A 22,481-nucleotide genomic window follows, 5' to 3' on the forward strand; every position below is an offset into this window, starting at 1 on the left:
AAAACCATTACAGATACTATGAGGATTTTTTCCCCAGCAGGGATGCATCTTTCTCCACCTGTGTGCAGTGTTTAGAAATGGATTATAGATATATTTCCCCTACTCTGATTTATCATTGTATTTAAAGTGTCTGAGGTATTGTAATATGTGTGTTTTCAAATTGATAGTGTTCTGACATAGTGTTCCCCTCTGAAAGTATCGGAACAGCAAGGCCAGTTCCTTTGTTTTTGCTGTACACTGAAGACATTTTCGTTTGAGGTCAAATGATGAACATGAGACCAGAGTTTCAGATTTCATTTCTTCATATTTACATCTTTCAAAAACAAAACAAAACAGAATCTCTTTATGTTGCCAAGTATGTTAGACATATGAGGAATTTGTAGTGGTGTGTACACACGAATGACGTCACACACTAAAAAAGCTCATACCAGTAGGTGGCGGTAATGTACCAATCTGTTGTTTGCAGCAGAGGAAAAAGAAGAAGAAGAAGAAGAAGAAGAAGAACTACTCTGTTTGTTGTTAGCGCTATTTTTTTTGTTGTTCCAGTCCGTTTTATTAGATTTTATCGTGTTTTTCAGTGAAGATGCCGGTGTGTAATTACTTTCTGGAGGGAAGATGTCGTTACGGAGATAAATGCTGGAATGAACACCCGAGAGGAGGAAGAGCCCAGACTAACCGCGCCGGGGGAGGTCAGTGAGTCATGCTCGGCTAGTTTAAATAACTTTTGATTAAAATTAATAAACATCTTCATTTATTACTGCTTGTGATGGCGCAGTGAAGCTCTAATTTCTAATGTTTGGGAAAAGACTTCATTAGTCGCAACGTTTCTGCACAGTGCTCATTACTGACAGCTGGTGGCCGGACAGGTGAGGTGCAGCTTCTGTGGTTGTTGGAGGTTTTTTTTTTAATTGTCAAAAATAAACCAGTAAAACAGGCAAATAACAGTGCAGTAAATAATAGCGATGAGAGCAATACACATTAACGATATATAGTTGTTTTTTTTGTTGTTGTTGTTGATTGTATCCAGAAGAATGTTTGTATTCCACATCTTGAAAATGATTAACAATTATATTTTAAAAATCTTATAAAATCCAACAGTAATCAGCATTTTGTGAAATTCCTGAGTAAAATGTTTCTAATACGGGATAGGAGTGAACGTGTGAGAGTTCATAAATGCAGCTCATCTAGAAACTGAGTTTATTTGATTCATAAAGTTTTAAAGAAAACTGATGTGTATATTATAAGTAGAGGAGGACAGATAGTGGACATTACCGATACGATTCTGAAGTTTGTCAGTACCTGCTGATAACTGATTAATCAACCCATAGTTTTAAAAATAGATACCGAATGAAAACACTCAAAGTAAAATATTGCTGAACTTTATTACAAAAATACTGTAATTAGTTTTGAGCTGTCTGTCATGAACACTTGTGAATGTAGCAGTGTTGTGGTATGAAACGTTCACGTTATGAAAACCTAGTCTGAAAGTATTGCAGTATGACGTATTACTCAGCTGTTTAAAAACACAACAACATTTAAAACCAAGTAAAAAAGATACAAAGACATTTCAGTAAAATCCTGTACTCAGTCAGTATTAATCACCATGTCTGTATGAGCTGAGAGAGGGCGCGGTGGCAGTCGCCCATGTTGTGCTGGTGTGTATTGTTAGATGTTAGTTAGGGATGCATCGAAATGAAAATTCTTGGCCGAAACTGAATATAATGAAAAACTTGGCCGAATACTGAACACGTTTTTTCGCGTTTTTTCCATTTATTTTGCCATTTTTTTCACCATTGCATAAATTAAATAGTCAAAGTGTGCTTTTTACTATTTTGTCTTGCTTTTCAAAGAAAAAATCAATTACAAAAACTACAATTTCAAAATATTTATTTAACACTGAACATTTTTTTTAATTCCAGTAGGCACAGGCTACCAACAAGGCACAATATAACTTTAAATAAATAAAATAGTAAAATAAAAATATTCTGATGTGGTCATCTTTGAGCCCTTTGAATATCCAATGTTAGTCCTGTAACTGACTGCTGAAAGAATGGAACACTGTAGCCTACAACTAAAAAGTGCATTGACAAGAGTGCAGAAACTGGTTCTATACGCCTGATGATATTGGGGATATATACCACTCGCGTCCCTGTACACCTCGCCGAGTATTATAGTAGATATAGTAGAGTTAGATACGTTGTTAATGTTCTGTTCCGTGATAGATTTAGTTAGTTTAAACTATAGATCAGTTCATTTAGTCCCGCTGGTGTTTCCGCTCCCAGTCCATAGTACTACTTCACGGTTCTTGTTCTGTGTTGTGACCCTGTTATCAGAGACACGACTCTGATTCCTGCTTCGCCCCGTTTACGCCTGTTCGCCGATCGCCCGACCCACTGCCTGTCTTGACTACGTTTTTTGGATTACGATTTGGATTTGTCTGCCTGCCCTTAAATAAATACGTCTTTACCTGCTTCCGTACTCTACTCCCTTACGTCTCGCGACATGACAGAATACTCCGGAACAGAAACAAAACAAACGCATGTTTCCATAGTAAACATCCGGAGAGCACGTAGCTCATGCACGTAGCCCATGCATGCGCGCGCCCCCTCATCAAGGTCGTGACATTCGCACGTCTCACTCTGGTTGTTAGGTTATTTGGTCGCGTCATCAAACACGTCATTGTTCGGTCAAATTTATTCGGCCTTTCCACTTATACGGCCAAACACCGAAAATGCTTCTTTTGCTATTTTCGGCCGAATAATTTCAGTTGCCGAACATTCGGTGCATCCCTACTGTTAGTGTATGATAAAGTTAAGAGGCAGCACTGTGGTGTGTTTACAGCAGTAGCGGTGGTAAGATTGGTATCGGGACCAGGGATGTTTGAGAGATTAGAACTGCTGGAGTAAGGAACATGAACGAGTGAAAAATTGAACAGCTCGATGGTTATCTGTTGGTCATGTATTCTAATCAGTATTGTGACCTGACAGTTAATGATACATTCCTGTTTTGCAGGCTCAGTGAACCGGGTGTGGGTGAACCCATCTCAGCGCTCAGGGGGAGGCGTGGTCCAGCCCTCATCTTTCTCCCGTGGCGGAGGGGATTGGGGCCGAGGGAACAGCGGAACAGGGAGAGACGACCGGAGTTCTAACTTCAGTTTTAACACACAGAACCGGTTCTCCGCCTTGAACAACACGCAGAGCGGATACGGGAGAACCGGTGGAGGAGACGACACTGATAAACAGCTGTGAGTTATGGCACATGGAAGATCAGCACAAAGTCACTCCACATCTAAATATCCATCTAACTTTGTAAAAGAAGTTCTATTGGCTGAAAAAAGGCATGACAGCGGTGTGAATGTACCGTGGCTGTAAATGACTTCCTGTTTGATTGACAGTGAGACGATTCAGAATGACATGGAGGCGTGGCAGAGCTCAGGACAGTGGCTCTTCTCCTGCTACTCTGTCTTGAAAGCCTCCATCACAGGTGGGTCACGGATCAGTGAAATAAACCATCAGGTATTGAGTGTGGGGGTGTAATTGTACTCTGTGTGTGTGTGTGTGTGTGTGTGTGTGTGTGTGTGTGTTTGTTTGTGTAGGGTTTATGGAACTATCTCCAGAGGAACTGAGGATGGAGTACTATACCAGCAGAGCTACTGGAGACGTACAGTCCTACGTAAGTCCTAACCTTTTTCTCTGTCCTCCTCTGAGAAATTTACAGGCTGAACTACCTGCTGTTTTTCCACCAAACTCGGAGCTCTGAGTTTACACCTGTCCTTGACTTTCTATACTGATATCTCCTCACATTGGATAAAACGATGTCTGACTCGCTGTATTTAGCCTCATAGCGTGCATATCCGTGCCCCTCCCCCTCCAGAGAAACGAAAAATGGGTGCTTTAGAAGAGGCATTCAGCCATATACCTGTTCCGTAAACCATGATAAACTAATCAATCCCAATAGGTGTTTTAATGTAGCTTTAGTCTGCATTTGCCCTGTCGTTAAAGAGGGATTGACGTTTGCCCTGTCGTTAAAGAGGGATTGATGTTTGCCCTGTCGTTAAAGAGGGATTGATGTTTGCCCTGTCGTTAAAGAGGGATTGACGTTTGCCCTGTCGTTAAAGAGGGATTGATATGTGTGTGATGTATATTTGATTGGTTTAGTGACTGGCATGTTTGTTTGATGGACTTGGTTGCTGGTCTTTAATGAGTTATCTGTGTCTTTGATTTGTTTTTAATGTGTTTTATATGTTGTGATTAATTTAGGTTAATTCAGTCCAGCAGTTCGCCAATCAGTGGAGATCCAGAGTTCAGGAATTGAGAGCCATGAGCGCTAACACACGTTCTGCCATGGTGAGAAATTAAACATCACACATTCACACACTGATGCACACTATCCCATCCTGTTCCCTTTTTTGTGATTTCATATTGTTGCGCCTCCTTTAAATTGTCAAGAAAACACAGGTTTTAAAATGTGTCTGCGGACATGTTTTGGTTTCCACAGATAGCAGAGTTGACCAATCCGAGGGCACAGACATCCTCAAGTGGAGGGATTTTCAGTTCTTCATCATCATCAACAACGGGGTTCGGAGCTTCATCAACAACGGGGTTCGGAGTTTCATCAACAACGGGGTTCGGAGCTTCGTCATCAACGGGGTTCGGAGCTTCATCGGCGTCTGGGTTCGGAGCTTCGTCATCAACGGGGTTCGGAGCTTCGTCGGCGTCTGGGTTCGGAGCTTCGTCAGGGTCTGGGTTCGGAGCTTCGTCAGGGTCTGGGTTCGGAGCTTCGTCAGGGTTCGGAGCTTCGTCAGGGTCTGGGTTCAGAGCTTCGTCAACATCTGGGTTCGGAGCTGCATCAACTGGGATTCGAGGAGGAGGTAGGCTGTGTGATCTGTAAACCATAATGCCACTGTACCCAATCAGATTGCAGTTCTCTTTGTAGATTTTTTAGCATGGAAAGTGACTGCAGGAAGTCAAAGGTTTATATAATTGACCTGTTGTTGCAGAGCATTGTGGGTAATTTTTAGATCTGAATGAATTAACGTAATGAAAGATACTTTTCTTGTATTTCCTCTTTCCTAGGATTTGGCTCGAGTGTTCAGAGTAGTGCTGCTGAGTTTAGCTTCTCTGCATCCAATCCCGGGTTCGGATCATCCGGGACCCAGCCAGTTTCATTTGGGTTCGGTTCATCGGCCCCCTCTGCTTCCACCTTCTCCTTCGCTGATCCTGCAGGAGCGACGGCGAGTAAAAGTTCTGCCTCGGGGTTCAGCTTCTCCTCTGGATCTTCGGGAGGTTTCGGCAGCTCATACACTGCTCCTGGCGTCGGGGGTGTTGGTGGGTTTGGTGGTGAAGCGAGTGTGACTGGGAGCGCAGAAGACAGGAAGAGTGGAGGAGACAGCTTGTACACTCCTCAGAGTGAGCTCACACCAGATGAGCTCAGAGAGTTCACTGCTAAACGATTCACACTGGGACAGATTCCTCTCAAACCACCGCCTGCTGAGCTGCTCACTGTCTGACCTCTGACCCGGAAATGATATTTGTTTTATTGATAATAAATCTGTTCCTTCCTGTAAACTCTAAATTTGTCTGATGTGTAGACTGGAGAAACGTAGAATCCCAATCTCACTTCAAACTTGGAGGAATTATGGACTTGAGCAATTGTGGACTTTTAGAGCAGTTTTATAATAAATATAGGAAACAAAAATGTGTATGTGAACGGAGTGAACTTGTATGTTTTCTCTTTCTTATCTTTCTCCCTCTCCTCCTCTGTTTTCTTCTGCTCCGCCTTTCCCCCTGAACCACACTGACACGGAAATGTGAATTCCCTGAAATGTTTCCAGCTGATGTCATGTGGGCCTTATAGCAGCTGACCAATCAGCAACTTTGCTAGTGTTACCTTCTTTAGGTAGCAGCCTCACCCAAATTTGACTGGTAAGATGTTTACTGGCATGGAACCAGTTGTACATCATGGCAGGAGTTGGTATTTTGAAATCAATAACAGCGCATAGCAAGTGCGTATTTATTAATTATTTCGGCTGTCTCTCAGGTGGTAGAGCGGGTTGTCCACTAATCGTAGGGTTGGAGGTTCGATTCCCGGCCCACATGACTCCACATGCCGAAGTGTCCTTGGGCAAGACACTGAACCCCAAGTTGCTCCCGATGGCAAGTTAGCGCCTTGCATGGCAGCTCTGCTACCATTGGTGTGTGTGTGTGTGTGTGTGTGTGTGAGGGAATGGGTGAATGACACACAGTGTAAAGCACTTTGGATAAAAGCACTATATAAGTGTGCCATTTACCATTTACTTTCAATCATCTCTTTAGGAAATTGTTGGTTTAGGTCCACTTTCATTAAACATGAAGGAATTGTTTACTTCTGTTGAAATCCTCACATTGGTGGAACGGAACCTTGTGTACTTGCATGCTTTGTTTCATCACATCACATCCCCCCCCAGTCTCAACAAACCTGACAGCAGCTTCACAAACTAGCTAAATATGTTTTTCTTTTCAACTGTGGAAGATTTCTCACCACCACCTTCATCCACGACCTTCCACTTTAAGGACGATATCCAAGATGATGAGACGGGGCATGTGTTTGGCAGATAAAGTGGTATTACTGACACTTACTGATGGATATGTCAGTAATAAATCTGAGATTCGGGTATTGAACAGCCCGAGTTGTTTAAACACTACTTGTAAAACCACCAACTCCACTCTGTTCCAAATGGATTCATGCCAACCATTTACCATCAGCTGGAAAAGGTAATAGCCAAATATGCCCAGAAGCTAGTGAGTAGCTACTGCACAGTAAGACACGCCCCCAGCCACACCATATCCTCTAGGGTGCATTTAATTGGGCAAACACAAAACTAGTACACGATGAGTTATCAAAATATTTGTCATTTTGAACTATAAAATTAAAACAAGAATATCTCTAAAACGTTGCAATCCTACTGGTGTCATTAAGGGAAAGGTTCAAAAAGCTCAGAGTTTTAATTTCAGAACAGATTTAAGATGACATTTGTCTCAGGGAAATTAGAGGGCTGGTCCTTTAAGAGTTCTGAAACGCTCCGCCAATCACAGCGCTCCGTCACACCCACGAGGGGGCGGAAAGCTTCTACCTGATTGGTTGATATGTTGCTCCGCGGGAAGGACAGAAGGAGAAAGAAATGTCCGCCGTCAGGGCGCTGTAGAGAAACATGGACACTTCTGCAGGGGAACGTTACATTCCATTACTTTTGTGTCTTTGCGGAAGAAAAGAATGAAATAACATGTCGGATTACAGTTTGACTCGGGTGCTGGAGATTCTGAGAGGTTTGTATGGGCGCGTGCAGACGTTAGAAGAGTTCAGTGATGGTGTGGAGTTCAGTGATGGCCGGAAGCCGGTTCTGATGGAGGAGTGTGACTCAGAACGCTTTAAAACGCTCATCAGGGGGCTGATAGTGTGTACGGAGTCTCCTCTAACACACACTCCCAGCTCGGCACAGGTACACACACACACACATCATGGATCTGCATGAAATTAGAGAGGCGTTGGTTACACGGATACCGGAAGTTAACGCCCCTTTCCTTTTTTAAAATATGGACTGTCACGTGGTTTATATACTGTTTCACTAATTTCCAAACCTTTTGAGCATTTATGATTAGAAAAAAGTCATTAATTTCGCTGTAGTACACAGAAACACAGACTGACTTTTTAGAAGTCATTTAGCCAAAAACAACTTTAATAATAATAATAAATTATGATAATAAGTAATGGTAAATTTAATAAATTCAGCCCCCCCCCCCCCCCCCCCCCACACACACACCCGAATTCAGAATGGCAGTGCTTTACAACTTGTAAATCACATATTATAACTAATAAATACAATAAATTAAGTATATGTAGTTTTACTCTGACTGCCTCCTGGCCATGTAGAGCTCTATGAAACATTATATTTCTATGAATTATACCTTTTTTTTTTTTTTTTTTAAACTGACATCAGTGATCATGTACACAGTTGTACTAAAAATTAATCATAGTACACAAATTTCCAGAGAAACAGGACGTCCTACATCTGCTGTGAAAGCAAAGAGAAACCCTCCTACATTTATTTATTTATATTTTACATTTATTATTATTGACTTTTTTCTGTACCTACACTTATTTAGTGTATTTTTCATTAATTTCCTATTTTGCTTATTTTTTTTATCTTATTTATTGTATTTTTGCTTCACTAATTCTGTTTTGTTTTCACTTTTTATATCACTTTGAGCTGCATTTTAAATGTTATTGAATTATAATATTAATTATTAGATAGCAGTTAGAAGACTTACTTGTATTTAAATAAGCCTGTATGATTTCTTCTTCACTGGTACTGATTTGTCTAAATATTGTCTAAATATAACAAATCTAAAGAAACCCCCCTTTTGCCCACAGCTGGGCACCCTGCCTGAGGTGCTAGCATTTGTTCTGAACCGCATGAAGATGAAGAAGAAGAGAAACGTTCTGAGGTTCGGTTACCGCTCCAGCTCAGGTGGAGCTGACTCGGACCCTTTCAAGTTCCACGGATCCATTTCACAAAGCGCTGCATTCATCTGCGGCAATGAAGCCTGGGCAAAAATCAACCAACGGCTCGGCTCCGACCTCACCCAGTATCTGCTAACTCGCTGTGCCATGTTTACTACAGCGCCCCCTACCTGCCTGGTGCAGATCTGCGGCGTTCCTGTGTATGATTTAGTGCCAGTACATACCTGGTCTGGGTTCTTCCTCAACTCAAGTAACAAAGCTGGCATGTTGAACAGGAACCAAAGGATTGACATTAAAAAACAGAATGGGGTGAGGAAAGAGGCAAAAAACAGAAGGAGAAGACAGATGAATTCTAAAAATGCCAAAAACACAGTAAATGCTAAAAAGAGAAAGAGGGAAGAAGGAAAAGAAGATGTGGAGGACATCAGGGAAAGTCATGAGGAACTTCCTGCAAAGCAAAGATGTATTGAGATTGTGGGAAAGTCTTGTATCATTGAGAATATTTGTCCAGTCCAATCAGAGTTATCTCACATCAGCCCCGCCCCCAAACATGGCCTGTCTAGTTGGAAACCGAGTGATCAACCCCCACATCGCCCATCTCACTGTTTCATCAGTGTACTGAGCATGCTCTATGGCGGCCGTGGCATGAAGGGCTTCCTGCTGAACAGGAAGTTGCAGGGACACATGGGCAGAGCCAGAAATATCCAAGGGGCAGATGTTGTTAGGATGGTGTTTTGTCTCAAGGACAAGGCCCAACTGTCAGGGTCAAATTCACAAAACCGAAAACTACCCAAGCGTTTTTTTGCCATGGTGCCAATCTTCACTTTGCTCTTGCGGCGTCACAGGAAGTGCGACTACATTCACTTCCTGTCTCAAAAGTGTGCAACGAGCGAGGGCGAAGGGGACATGGCATCTCTTTTGCCTTCTCATTGCTCATCCTACAGAGTGTATCTGTTCGTGAGGGAGTGTGTGCGCTTTGTTATTCCAGATGAACTCTGGGGTTCCCAGCACAACCTGCTGCAGTTCCTGTCCAGAGTAAAGCACTTCCTGCGACTGGGGAAGTTTGAAAAACTCTCATTGACTCAGGTGATGTGGAAGATCAAAGTGAGTGATTGCCATTGGCTGGGGCATAAAAAAGGTGAGTGATATGGCTGTGTTCTAGTTTGATCGTGTCCCAAGGGAGTATATCAGAGTAGGCAGCGATAAGATTTATTCATATTAAGATGCCTCTTCATATCATGATAACTGCATCATTTTTAGAATGTTTATCTAGAATAGATGTTTATCATCTATTCTTATTGGTCAGTATTTTAATCTTAATTAAATATTAACTGTTAGCGTATTATGGAACATTTCTTTGATATAGAGCGTTATTTGTACTTCAAATTTGACCAAAATGAGGATCTATTGAAGTCAGTGGTACTTGAGCCAGTAGGCTATCAATGGAGTGCGTGTTGAATATGTTGCTCTATCAGACAACCGATCAGGTCTTCTGTCTCTCTCATTTCTTCCACAGGTCACTGCCCAAGTGAGCATCGCTACAGAGAGTGGATTTTTGGACAGTTTTTGCTCTGGATGCTTAAGGACTTTGTGATAGGCCTTGTCAAATCTTTATTTTACGTCACAGAGAGCGTCGGCCAAAAACATGCACTGAGATTCTATAGACGACACATCTGGACCAGACTACAGGACCAGGCCTTCAGGTACAGATTCATAACTTTTAGGCTTGAGAGTGATGCCTTTTTCAGGTACCAATAATCGGGAAATATTCCTGATGATTATCTGTAATTTTCAAATATAAAAGCTGGCTGCTGCGGTGATCTGTAAATCTATAGTGTAGGCCTACATGTATACTATTAAAACCACACAGACTGTGATATCAGGAATACCCACTAGATGGATCCGTATTACGTGTCGGAGGAGTGATGGAGAGCAGTTATATCTACAGGATCAGTTTTATCTCTCTGGTGTGGTGTCCCAAAGCAAACACAAATGAACCATTTAAATGTACTTTTAAACCACTGATGTCTCAAAGGCCCATCAAGAAAAGAACATGCCAATCAGTAATTGATATTTCAATGTCTTATGACATCCTTACTAACTACAGGACTTGATATTCAAGAAATGATCCCTAACTACTGGATCTGACCATTGGGTAATGGCCCCTAACTACAGGATTTGACCATCGGGTAATGACCCCTAACTATAGGATCTGACCATCGGGTAATGGCCCCTAACTATAGGATCTGACCATCGGGTAATGACCCCTAACTATAGGATCTGACCATCGGGTAATGACCCCTAACTATAGGATCTGACCATCGGGTAATGACCCCTAACTATAGGATCTGACCATCGGGTAATGACCCCTAACTATAGGATCTGACCATCGGGTAATGACCCCTAACTATAGGATCTGACCATCGGGTAATGACCCCTAACTATAGGATCTGACCATCGGGTAATGACCCCTAACTATAGGATCTGACCATCGGGTAATGGTCCCTAACTATAGGATCTGACCATCGGGTAATGACCCCTAACTACAGCATCTGACCATCGGTAATGGCCCCTAACTACAGGATCTGACTATCGGGTAAGGGTCCCTAGCTACAGGATCTGACCATCGGGTAATGACTCCTATCAACAGAACTTGACCGTCAGGTAACAACCCATAACTACAGAGCTATAGCAACATATAGGTAATAGCCCCTGTCTACTGGTCTTTATCTTCAGAGAATAATAAACTACAGGAATGGGGCATTTAGGCAACAACCCCCAACCACAGGACCTGGCCTGCAGGTTTTAACCCCCAACTGCAGACCTTTTAAGTTTGAGCCTTCAGGTAATGACTTTAGCATTGCTTGAACTATATCACTTGATATAGTTCACTATAGCAGTTGACCTTTGCTTCTGTGCAGACCTGGACTGGCAGGAAGTCCTAAATACAGGACCTGGTGTTTTGGAACATTGCATTCAGTATTTTTATTTTTTCATATTCATACCTAGGTAGCCTGTTGTTAAACAGAAGAGGTGGGTGTGAGAGAATTCTGAAGTACCCATGTTAAGAGTATTATGGATGATACATATCATCTGCAAACAGTTATCAGCATATACCTAGTTCAGATGTTGTGTATAATGAAAGTGTTCTACAGCAGGTTGCATAATGAGGCTGAGGTATTTTTCTGTTTTGTGGTTAATTTTTAGGGAGCATCTCTCTAAAGGCCAATGGGAAGAATTGAGTCCTGCAGAGGTGGCATCACTACCCAAGAACACTGTAACCTCCCGCATTAGATTTATCCCAAAAACCAATGGTATGCGGCCAATCACACGCTTAATCGGTACGGGAGCAGCTATGCAGGTGTGTAATGCTAATGTGTGTGTGTGTGTGTGTGTGGTTTTGTATGATGCCTACTGCAGTTGATCAGTATGTTTGTGCAGTTCCAGAGTTCAGCACGTGATCTTCAGAACATATTGAGTGTGTGCGTGCGAGAGCGGCCAACTCTGTTAGGCTCGACTGTCTGGGGACGACAGGACATTCACAGAGTGCTGAGATCCATCACTCACTCACACACGCCGTGGTACTTTGTTAAGGTACAAGACCCCTTGCATGCAAACACAGACTTGGAGAGCTAGCTCAGTCTCACTAGCAATCTACCTATCCAGCATTAGCAAGTGACCTAACATACTGTATAACAAGCTTAATATTTTCTTATTTTCTCCTGCATGTTTACATTTTTAGCATTCTCATTAGTGATTTATCTCTCTCTCTCTCTCTCTCTCTCTCTCTGTTTTTGCAGGTGGACATCAGTGGGGCATATGATAGTCTTCCCCACTGTAAGCTCTTAGATGTGGTGCAAGATGTTCTCAAGCCATTGGAGGAGAACTGCTTCTCTCTGAGACATTATGCTAAAGTGTGTACCGACTCTGAACAGGAGATCAGGAAACACTTCTGCACCAGGGTACACACGCAATCATGCCATTCCATTCCACAGTCGTCCCACTGTCGTACTGTTGTGCTGACTGGTATATGACCCCTGTGTAATATCTTTCTGATAAAGGCTGAAGCGGTTGAATCGTTGAACATGAAGGGTTTTGTAATGGAGGAGCAGAACAATGGAAAGCTCCACAATGCCATTCTAGTGGAGATGGTATGTGACCAAGCAGAACCACATTCACATTTTATCCTACTTGTTGTTCTTGAGTGATTTACATAAATGGTTGTTTGTCTGTTTGAAGATCATATACTTTATAACACACGGAGTTAAATGCTGAATTTAGGAGTATCAAAGTAAAGTAGGGCTACTACCTTTTGTATTGACCCACTTGTTGATGGACCAACCAGGAGGGGGCTGATGAAGAGCAGAACCAGCACCTGGGTGGCTTTGATGAAGAGAAATGGCTTGCAGCATGTGTTGAGAATTATTGAGGATCATCCGACACTACAATTTCTTGTTTTAACGGTAATGGGTGTTAACTGTTGACATCAGACAGTGGTCTAGACTAGTGTCTGTTTTCACTGACCTTTGCTATGTTTGGTGTGAAAACTGTTTTTGAGCTTGGGAGTGGTCCGGAGAACCGATAACTGGACCTTTTAAGTAAGGCCTGGAACTTGCTGTCACTGAAGAAATGATAAAAATTTAAAAAAGCTTGCATGAACTCTGCCAGTTTTCCTTCATAGAATGATTTTAAAGCAGTTCTGACTTTGGACAAAAGAGAGCGATATGAAAAGATCTCCATCTTGTTGCAATTCCTTCCATGTTTTTAATTTTCATCTACGTAAAGGAAAATCTAATAACCAAGGAACGGGTGAAGAGAACAGTGTCAGTCTGGAGGTCTAGCACAGAGCCTGTTTGATGGATCGATCAAAGTAAAAGTTTCCAATCAAATGATGAGAATTGTGAGAGGAGGACAATGGACATTTAAAATGAAATTAATCAGCATAAACGGCTAATAACTTGGTTCCCCGGTGGACTAGGTGCTAGCACGTGGCACTCTCCTCGGCACGGCCCGGGTTGGATTCCCGGTCACGAGTCGGTGCACTCTCAGTCACAAGCCCGGAAAATGGGGAGGGTTGTGCCAAGAAGGGCATCTGGAGTAAAATCTTGTGCCACAATCAACATGTGGACAGGTGATCCGCTGTGGCGCTCTCGAAAACGGGAGCAGCCGAAAGAGGGAAAAAAGGCTAATAACTTATCATTTGTCTTCATCACTTCCAGCTCTCAGTGGAAGTTAAGGGCGCAGACGTGTTTCAGTTCTTCAAGCAGATGCTGAGCAGCTGCATCATCCAGTACAACAAGAAGTATGTTTACATCTTGGACTGTTCTCTTTGATAGAATGTTTCTTATAAATTCTGGGCTCTGTCCCAAAAATTATACTTCAAGTCTTGTTCTTACACGGTGTTACTCTTACCCATAGTGCACTGCAGGACAGCCTAGAACTCATTCTAGGCAACTAGTGCTGGTCAACAAGATCAAGTCTCATAGACCATGCTGAAATGTCTGTGTGTGTGTCTGTCCGTCCGTCTGTTGGTCGTAGAGTGTTCCGGCAGGTGTGTGGTATTCCTCAGGGTTCTGCTGTCTCCACCATGCTGTGTAATTTGTGTTATGGCCACATGGAGAACTGTGTGCTGAAGAAAGCCACAGAGAAAGGAGGGTGAGATTCAACTCTTCACACCACTGAAATAGTTATGTTGTTATTCCATGGACAGTGACATAGTGTGTGTGTGTGTGTGTGTGTGTGTGTGTGTGTGTGTGTGTGTGTGTGTGTGTGTGTGTGTGTGTGTGTGTGTGTGTGTGTGTGTAGGTATCTGATGCGGTTGGTGGATGATTTCCTGCTGATCACTCCAAGACTGAGTAAAGCAGTAGACTTCCTCAAGTACGACTGTCTTACTCAATCTAATACAATGTCTGTCTGTCTATCTCTCTATCTGTGTCTGTCTTTCTGTCTGACTCTCTGTCTCAGTCTGTCTCAATAAAATACAATGTCTGTCTGTATGTCTCTATCTGTCTGTCTGTCTTTCTCTGTGTCTATCTCTCTGTCTATGTCTGTCTTTCTGTCTGACTGTCTCTGTCTCAATAAAATACAATGTCTGTCTGTCTATCTATATCTGTCAGTCTGTCTGTCTATAGTTGTCTGTCTACCTCTCTGTCTGTCTATCTTTCTTTCTGTTTGTCTATCTGTCACTCAGTAAAATACAGTGTCTGTCTATCTCTTTGTCTGTCTGACTATCTGTCTGTCTATCTCTGTCTCAAGCTGTCTGTCTGTCTCTGTCTCAATAAAATACAATGTCTGTCTGTCTTTCCGACTCTCTGTCTGTCTTATGGCGGATGTTCTGGGTGATGTCTTTGAGATTAACTGTCTGTCTGTCTGTCTGTCAGGACGTTAATGGCGGGTGTCCCTGATTACGGCTGTGTGATTAACCCTCAGAAGGTGGCGGTGAATTTCCCGCTGAGGGATGAGCTGGAGAGTGTGGAGATGACAGAATTCCCAGCACACTGCATGTTCCCGTGGTGTGGGCTGCTGATCGACACTCGTTCTCTCCATGTCTACAACGATTACTCCGGGTACCAACACCTTCTCTCCATCTCTCCATCACCAATATTTACATTTTAAACCCAACTTTAAACTGTTTACCCTTGCCCATTCAGGTACGCCGGCCAATCACTGCGCTACAGCCTGACGTTAGGCTCCGCCCACTCACCTGCCACGTTTATGAGGAAGAAGCTGCTGATGATCCTGAGGCTGAAATGTGACAGCATTCTTCTGGACGTTCACGTGAGTCTGAGGTACACACTGATCTCTTCATAATATAAAAGAAACATTTAATCATGTATAATATTAGCCTTCTTATTCACTCTCCTACAGTTAAACTCCATTGAAGTGGTGTACAAAAACATCTACAAGCTTCTCCTGCTGCAGGCCATGAGGTAACATTCTCCACCCATCTCCACACCTCTCCACCCATCCATCACCAGACCTCTCCACACTTCTCCACCCATCTCCACACCTCTCCACCCATCCATCACCAGACCTCTCCACACTTCTCTACCCATCTCCACACCTCTCCACCCATCCATCACCAGACCTCTCCACACCTCTCTACCCATCTTCACACTTCTCCACCCATCCATCACCAGACCTCTCCACACTTCTCCACCCATCCATCAACAGACTTCTCCACACTTCTCCACCCATCCAACAGACCTCTCCACACCTCTCCACCCATCCATCACCAGACCTCTCCACGCTTCTCCACCCATCTCCACACCTCTCCACCCATCCATCACCAGACCTCTCCACGCCTCTCCACCCATTCATCACCAGACCTCTCCACACTTCTCCACCCATCCATCAACAGACCTCTCCACACCTCTCCACCCATCCATCACCAGACCTCTCCACACCTCTCCACCCATCCATCACCAGACCTCTCCACACTCAACAGACCACCTCCATCCATCCCTTCTCTTTGTATCCTTTCCCCATGTGGCACATCAATATACATCAATATATCTGTGTGTGTGTGTGTGTGTGTGTGTGTGTGTGTGTGTGTGTGTGTGTGTGTGTGTGTGTGTAAGGTTTCATGTGTGTGTGAAGAGTTTGCCATTAGGTCAGGGTGTGTGGACCAACCCGAGTTTTTTCCTGAAGATGATCTGGAGAATGGTGAAGATTACCAACAAGAGCATCACACACAGCAATTCAGGTAAGACACACACACACACACACACACACACACACACACACACACACACACACACAGTGATACATGGATATTCATTTATTGCCCTCATAAAGTAAACACTCACTCCCTGATGTCATGAGAAAACTGAGTCAGTGAAAACTGTGTAAAACATTTCATCAGCAATACCAAACACACTGCTCATCCATCTCTCTCTCTCTCTCTCTCTCTCTCTCTCTCTCTCTCTCTCTCTCTCTCTCTCTCTCTCTCCCTCTGTAGGAGTGTGTGTGGACGATGTACTGCAGTATGAAGCAGTAGAGCTGTTGTGCTGTTTAGCGTTTGATGTTGTCCTAACGCTCCATCGCTCTTCATACCGCGCTCTCCTCCCTCACATCCACAAACGTGAGTGGATTTTGGAAATCCCGCCTCTGCAATATTTGCCTTTTCATTTCCTCACTTCAACACACTTCAATCAACCAATTTCTCCATTAGGTTCCTAATTCATTAGTGCTTCTGAGTGTGGAGGTTACGTTCACTGATTTCTCCACAGGGAAGAGGTGTCTAATGAGCGTGCTCCGTGGCGTCAGACTGGCGCGAGTTTTCCAGGCAGCAACTCCCAGAATTCCTCCTGACTTCACCTCCATCCGTGCCTAACCCAGCCTCACTCGGAGTAATGACATTTAAACCATTAACTGGATATGTGTGTAGATTTGATTCTGCTGCTACCAACATGAGTTCCATCATCAATAAAGATTAGTGAGAACGTTCCAGAAGCAGCCATGCAAGCCCAAGCCATGACACCACCTCCACCATGTGTCACAGATGAACTCATATGTTTGGACCCAAATATCTACAGCAAAAACATATGAATTGTTGTTATAATAGTTTTGACAGGGACTGTAATTAAGATTTAGAGGATATTTATAGAATTGTAAAACCATCGTTTGTTCAGGTGACCTCGCATCGCAGGTGAGCATTTTGATAAATAAATGAGTAATTTGTTTTTATGATGTTTTCTGCTTGTATAAATGTAGAGGCAGTGATTCTGGGGGCGGGGCTAGCGGCAGAAGCTTTGAGAAGATAATTTATTTCCCGCTCAGCATGTAACTAGTGTAAAGCCTTCCACAGCCTTTCAACTCGGCGTGTCACGATATCACTGAATCTGCTGCGATTCATTCTGATTAGATTTAATATCCTCCAGTCGACAAGTAAAGACTATTTTAAACCATAACACCTGGCTTTCGTTTCATTTATTTATTTAAAATATCAGGAAACACACTGAGGACAAGTCGGCAACGTGAAACATGTACATGATTTAAATATATAAAACAGTCTGAGGTAATAAGAGAAGCTAATATGCTAGCATGTGTTAGCTAATTATTCAGTCATGATCATTTCCGAACATTATTAAGTTCATTCGTTTCTCCATGTTTATTTTCTCCATGTCACCATTTTAAAGGACTGCAGACTGTTCGTCATTTGGGGTTTGGCTTTGTTATACCAGCACTAACAGCTAGCTAGCTAACGTAGCCTCACACAATAACAAAAACGACAGCTTTAAAAACACCTACAGTTTATTCTGTTTATATTCATTAAGAGCGTAATATGATGTTATTGTTAGTCTATTGATCAGGGACATAGGCGGCGTTGCTGTAGGGGTTCTGGGGTTGTGTGTGTGAGAGAGAGTGTGTGTGTGTGTCAGTGTGTGTGAGGCGTCTGATGAGGTGATACAGCGCTACGATGGGGATGGGCATCACTGGCAGAGCCGAGAGGAGCACGCAGATCGCAAACACCCAATCGGGATACGGCTTCACCTCCGCATCAGGGAACTCGGACTGGACACACACACACACACACACACACAGAGGAGCGATAAGAGACAAGATACACTATAATAGACTTGTTTATCATTATTGTTTATTATTATTACTTGTTTGTTATTGTCTCTATCTATATCTGTCTAACTGTCTATCTGCCAGTCTATCTTTCTATCTGTCTGTCTTTCTGTTCTATTTAATTGTTTATTTATTAGTTTCTTTTTCAGTTTTTATTCCCTTTTTTGTTGCTTTTTTCTTACCTGTCTCTCTATTTACTAATTTAATTATATTTTTTCTTATTTATTTGTTTTTTCATTTTTATTTTATTTATTTACTGTTTGTTTTTATTGTATTGTTTTTATTGTTCATTCCCTTCATCCTTTCTTTTTTTGGTATGAGTTTATATATTTAATTTGTCAATTCCTATCTTCTGATTCTTTATTTTTACTTTCTTTATTTATTTATTTATTTATTTATTTATTTATTTATTTATTTATAACCTTTCTTTATGGTTAATATTTTTTCTTTTACTGTTGTTTCCTTTTTCACTTATTTTTAGTTTCCCATTCTTTCTTTCTTGCTCTGGATAAAGTGGTGTGTGTATTGAAGTCTGTGTAGTTGTTAAAGCAGTGAGTTGAATGTGTAATCAGACAGTAGTTATTTACATCTCTCTGATCTGCGGCTATTAAAGAATAATTACTGATGTGTAACACTCAGTAAAACGCTCTCGCACTGAGTAGTGATCACAGCGGGAGTTATACCAGCGCCGTTATGTTATAGAACACTGATTAAAGATAACGCGGCTTTACAAAAATCGCTTTTATAATGCCTAGATCATCTAATGCAGTAGGTAGCTCTTAAAGGATAACCGCTGAACTGAGGTCAGAGAAATGTGGTGTGTTTGTCCTGAACGCTTACGTATTGTGGGTTCCAGGTGGGGTATTCGGGGTGCACCTGCACCTGCACGACGACGTATGCCACCAGCACCACCACCAGCAACACAGGGCTGATCCCCATCCAGCAAACACGCCAGAATATATTCGGCTTTCGTCCTGTCATGAACTCGATATCCTCGCTGAACCTGCAGAGCCGAGGCGCGATAGTCACGCACAAAAAAAAAATTTGGAGCCATTTCAAAGGGTTTTGAGACTTTCGTACCAAAAACGGACAAAACATTTGATCAAGAATTTATAAAACAATAAATGAGGTGAGTTGAAATAACTGATCTGCGATCAGGTGCCGTTACGACTTCCTTTACCTCTGAAGCACTGATATTTTACCTTTTTTAATGGTCACACAGAGACACAGCCACTCATTTATTCATGTGCTTTTTATTATTTATTCATGCTCTCATTTCTGTATGGAACATACATGATTACGCAGTTCAAATAAGAATAAAACGCTCTGTCGTGCCATTGAGAGTGGCGTTCCTGTGATCCCCCATACCCAAGTGTTCTATTCCTCTTATACTACAGCCGTTCACCAACAAGCACACTGTTTTATTTGGTAACGAACAGCATGCCTACTTTTTAAAATCTATTTATAGTTCAACATATATTATACCTCTGCCTTTACTGTTTTATATTATATTATATTATACCTCTATATCCTGTTGTCACTTACGTTATAGCAGCTATAATCAGTTGTTTCCTCACCAGCCCTCTCTCTATTCTGACTCTATTCTCTCTTTCTCTCTATTCCCTCTCTTTATTCTTGAAATAAGTTGAAATGGAATTTTTACTGTATTATTACTGGTTACTTTTTGTAGTAATATGGACAATGCTATGATGTAACGGTATAAGACATAGCAATCTGAAACAATTATACCATCAGCTTCTTTGCTAATCGCAGTGATAGACAGATACCATGTCATATCAGCAGTGTTCCATATTAAATTAATGAATGAATGAATTAATTTTAAAACTGACCGTCCCATTCCGTAGACAACGATGACAGCAATGATTTCAAAGAAGGCGATGATGAGGAGCGGGACGGAGCCGACGTAACTGTTAAATATCTCCAACCAGTAATTTCCTGAGCCCATGGTGAAGATCAGAGACACCAGGAAACACACCAGACAGATTAAAGCTAAAAAATGAGAGAGAGAGCATGTATTCAAATATTGTTTATAGCACTCCCTCCCTTAAAATCCCCTTTAAGTACTTTGAAGTCCCAGGTAAAAGAAAACACATTATAAACAGCCATGTCTGGCTGCAGTGCCTTATACTGTATGTCTGATAGAGTTTTATCCTTCATTCACACGAACAAGCAACAAGTCACTCCTTCCGCTTGTAGTTTGTCTCGTATGGGCCGGTAATGTAATGTTCGTAATGTCTCTATACACATTTAATGAGGTTGTATATTACAGGATGAGATGAAACCATGCGTGTAAGTTTTTCTTGCAGTTTTGTACCCTACATGCCATACAATTCGCCTTAGGAAGTTTAAAAAATCACAGCTCGCGTCCCTTTATTGCTCGCTGCTGATGCTGAAATATCTCACACGTACGTAGCAATAGAGTAGCTGTCTGTCACTAGTGTGAACGCGGGGTTAGTGTGTGTTGGTATCAGTGTTAGTACCAGTGAAGAGTTCTTTGGGCATCCACTTCGGCACCATGTTCAGGTCGAGTAGAGGTGTGAGGACACCCTCCAGATTGCCGAACATGGAGGACAGGCCGAGGCTGAAGAGCATGACGAAGAAGAGCACGGCCCACACTTGAGACGCGGGCATCTCGGTCACCGCCTCTGTAAACACGATGAAGGCCAGACCCGTTCCTGATGCACTCTAGTGGAGAGAGAGGAACACACATGAGAAACTAGGGCTAAAAAAAGTTTTTAAATGTACCCTCGTCCACTTGCCATTGGCTCATTCAAAGGTAGGCAACTGCCTTGAGCTCCCAGAAGTCAAGGGACCCCTAAAAATGCTAATTCTCTATAATTTAAATTATTAATGCTAAATAACAAATGCTGGAAATTTTAATACCGATGTTAAAACAGTGAATTGAGGGCCCCATACTTATATTTTGTCTAGTGCCCCCAAATCCACCCCTGATTAGACAGGCGTCCTTAAAAGAGGGTTGCCCAAGTCCAATGCTTAGAGGGTCACAGTACAGCACCATTAACTGATATCCCTGCTCCACCAAACCAACCGAACCTGCTAATAATCTAGTGAGTTAAACCAAAACATCGTTCAGCAGGTAAATCACCAAATTGTGCTGGACTCCATCCCTCCAGAACTGTACTCTGTAAACTTGCCTGGTAGTATTCTACACACTGCAAAATCAAATCTACAAACCACCCTGGTGTTAATATCGGTTAAAGTGTTTCCTCAGTAGAAGTTGAGGAACGTGAGTAGGAACCATTGATACCTGATCCAGGAACCTCTGCAGATCACAATGTCTCAGCTTCAGACTATCCACTCGATCAGGGTATGAGCTGTTTAAGTAGATCAGCCAGTTGTCGTAGTTATCCAGTGTGATGTTCTGATCAGAGAAGCTGAACTCGTTGGTCAGTTTGAGGATGTTACTGTGGAGACACATAACATTCAGTCATGATGTTACAGCTGGAACATTACAGATGTTGAGTATACAAAGCTTAATGTTAATCAAAGTGGTGAAAGTTCTAACTGTCAAAGTTCATAGAAACGTAGAAATTATAATCTCACTGGATTAACCAACTTTACGTGATCATATGCAGCACTGACATGTTTATATTATTTCATGTTATATTTACTCAACTAGTGCTGGAAAGTACAGAAATGAATGCTCCACGCCCCAGTGTTCACCAGCCCCAATGCTTTTGGTGTAAAATGGGCTTTACACTCATGAAAACATGATGTTGTGTTATAAACTCCGCGTCCTGAAGACTTTCCCAAGCGGATAAACTTCACAAAACACAGCAGACTGTTACGAAGCTCTTCCACCTGAGACTCCTTCCCTAAATGTTTACTTTGTTAAACAACATGAGTTTTTTGTGATTGGTTTGGCCATAAATGCTCGATTTCACTGCGTTCATTTCCAAATTTGAGAAGTTTTGAAAACCATTTGAATTGGTGAAATCGCAGTTGCACAAAATTGTCTTTCGCAGGGATGTTTGTTGGCAAACGAGAGCTTTTAGCTGTACTCACGTTCGAGGCATGTGAATGGAAGAGGGCTTTGGCTGAACGCGCGTTGTGATGACGTCACATGATGCATCTTGGCCCAAATCCGTGGAACATTTGCAGTAAGTTCCTCCGAATATTGTGGAGTTTGCTTAATTTTGCGTTAATTTCTGCGATCATGAAACCCTGGAGGGACTGCTATGTGGAACGTCCGCCGAACAAGTAACTGTGTATGAGCTGTTACTATATTACAATGTTATACAGTATATTACTACAACAGTGTATTACAACGAGCGCATTAATATTAATCTCTCATTCATGTTACAGACGGAACTACTTTCCAAGCCGTGCTGTTATGTGAAAATAATCAACACCTTCTGACCAAT

The 22,481-nt window shown here is 42.3% G+C and overlaps 3 protein-coding genes across 5 annotated transcripts in view; 2 read left to right on the forward strand and 1 right to left on the reverse strand.

The window, feature by feature from the left end:
- Window positions 1–448: 448 nt before the first annotated feature.
- nup42 (nucleoporin 42) lies at window positions 449–5,709 on the forward strand. Its single transcript, XM_017485199.3, has 7 exons — window positions 449–689; window positions 3,013–3,244; window positions 3,395–3,483; window positions 3,596–3,672; window positions 4,260–4,346; window positions 4,498–4,870; window positions 5,076–5,709. Exons 1-7 carry the CDS (start codon window positions 584–586, stop codon window positions 5,507–5,509), a joined length of 1,398 nt encoding a protein of 465 aa, XP_017340688.2. The 5' UTR covers window positions 449–583; the 3' UTR covers window positions 5,510–5,709.
- A 144-nt stretch (window positions 5,710–5,853) lies between these two features.
- On the forward strand, window positions 5,854–17,411 carry tert (telomerase reverse transcriptase). Of its 3 annotated transcripts, none has more exons than XM_017485148.3 (16): window positions 5,854–7,477; window positions 8,410–9,637; window positions 10,016–10,202; window positions 11,707–11,860; window positions 11,941–12,093; window positions 12,300–12,461; window positions 12,561–12,650; window positions 13,719–13,801; window positions 14,038–14,154; window positions 14,305–14,376; window positions 14,880–15,065; window positions 15,150–15,276; window positions 15,367–15,428; window positions 16,080–16,204; window positions 16,460–16,582; window positions 16,731–17,411. In XM_017485148.3, the coding sequence occupies exons 1-16, from the start codon at window positions 7,262–7,264 to the stop codon at window positions 16,832–16,834; spliced, it is 3,189 nt and encodes a 1,062-aa protein (XP_017340637.1). In that variant the 5' UTR covers window positions 5,854–7,261; the 3' UTR covers window positions 16,835–17,411. The 3 variants fall into 3 exon arrangements, with proteins under 3 accessions (XP_017340637.1, XP_017340638.1, XP_053541600.1); XM_017485149.3 differs by having other exon boundaries at window positions 16,673–16,762; XM_053685625.1 differs by lacking the exons at window positions 16,080–16,204; window positions 16,460–16,582; window positions 16,731–17,411 and having other exon boundaries at window positions 15,150–15,287.
- Window positions 17,412–17,415: 4 nt separating this feature from the next.
- slc6a18 (solute carrier family 6 member 18) overlaps window positions 17,416–22,481 on the reverse strand; it is a 13,115-nt gene continuing 8,049 nt past the window's right edge. Inside the window, exons 9-13 of the mRNA XM_017485190.3 lie at window positions 21,365–21,521; window positions 20,577–20,781; window positions 19,926–20,085; window positions 18,916–19,078; window positions 17,416–18,015 (exon numbers count right to left, since the gene is read on the reverse strand). Of these exons, the coding sequence (XP_017340679.1) occupies window positions 17,803–18,015; window positions 18,916–19,078; window positions 19,926–20,085; window positions 20,577–20,781; window positions 21,365–21,521 (898 nt within the window). The 3' untranslated portion in view covers window positions 17,416–17,802. The remainder of the gene's footprint in view (window positions 18,016–18,915; window positions 19,079–19,925; window positions 20,086–20,576; window positions 20,782–21,364; window positions 21,522–22,481) is intronic.

Source organism: Ictalurus punctatus, chromosome 14, assembly GCF_001660625.3.
Source record: "Ictalurus punctatus breed USDA103 chromosome 14, Coco_2.0, whole genome shotgun sequence".
NCBI classification, from domain to species: domain Eukaryota; kingdom Metazoa; phylum Chordata; class Actinopteri; order Siluriformes; family Ictaluridae; genus Ictalurus; species Ictalurus punctatus.

What these genes read in the sequence shown, in the direction of transcription:
- tert (XM_017485148.3), top strand. Translation starts at nt 7,262, where the DNA reads ATGTCGGATTACAGTTTGACTCGGGTGCTGGAGATTCTGAGAGGTTTG. An exon ending in CTACAGGACCAGGCCTTCAG is followed by an intron (nt 10,203 to 11,706) that starts GTACAGATTCAT and finishes GTTAATTTTTAG; the next exon opens with GGAGCATCTCTCTAAAGGCC. An exon ending in ATGCCATTCTAGTGGAGATG is followed by an intron (nt 12,651 to 13,718) that starts GTATGTGACCAA and finishes CATCACTTCCAG; the next exon opens with CTCTCAGTGGAAGTTAAGGG.
- nup42 (XM_017485199.3), top strand. Translation starts at nt 584, where the DNA reads ATGCCGGTGTGTAATTACTTTCTGGAGGGAAGATGTCGTTACGGAGAT. An exon ending in GACTAACCGCGCCGGGGGAG is followed by an intron (nt 690 to 3,012) that starts GTCAGTGAGTCA and finishes CCTGTTTTGCAG; the next exon opens with GCTCAGTGAACCGGGTGTGG. An exon ending in CTTGAAAGCCTCCATCACAG is followed by an intron (nt 3,484 to 3,595) that starts GTGGGTCACGGA and finishes TTGTTTGTGTAG; the next exon opens with GGTTTATGGAACTATCTCCA.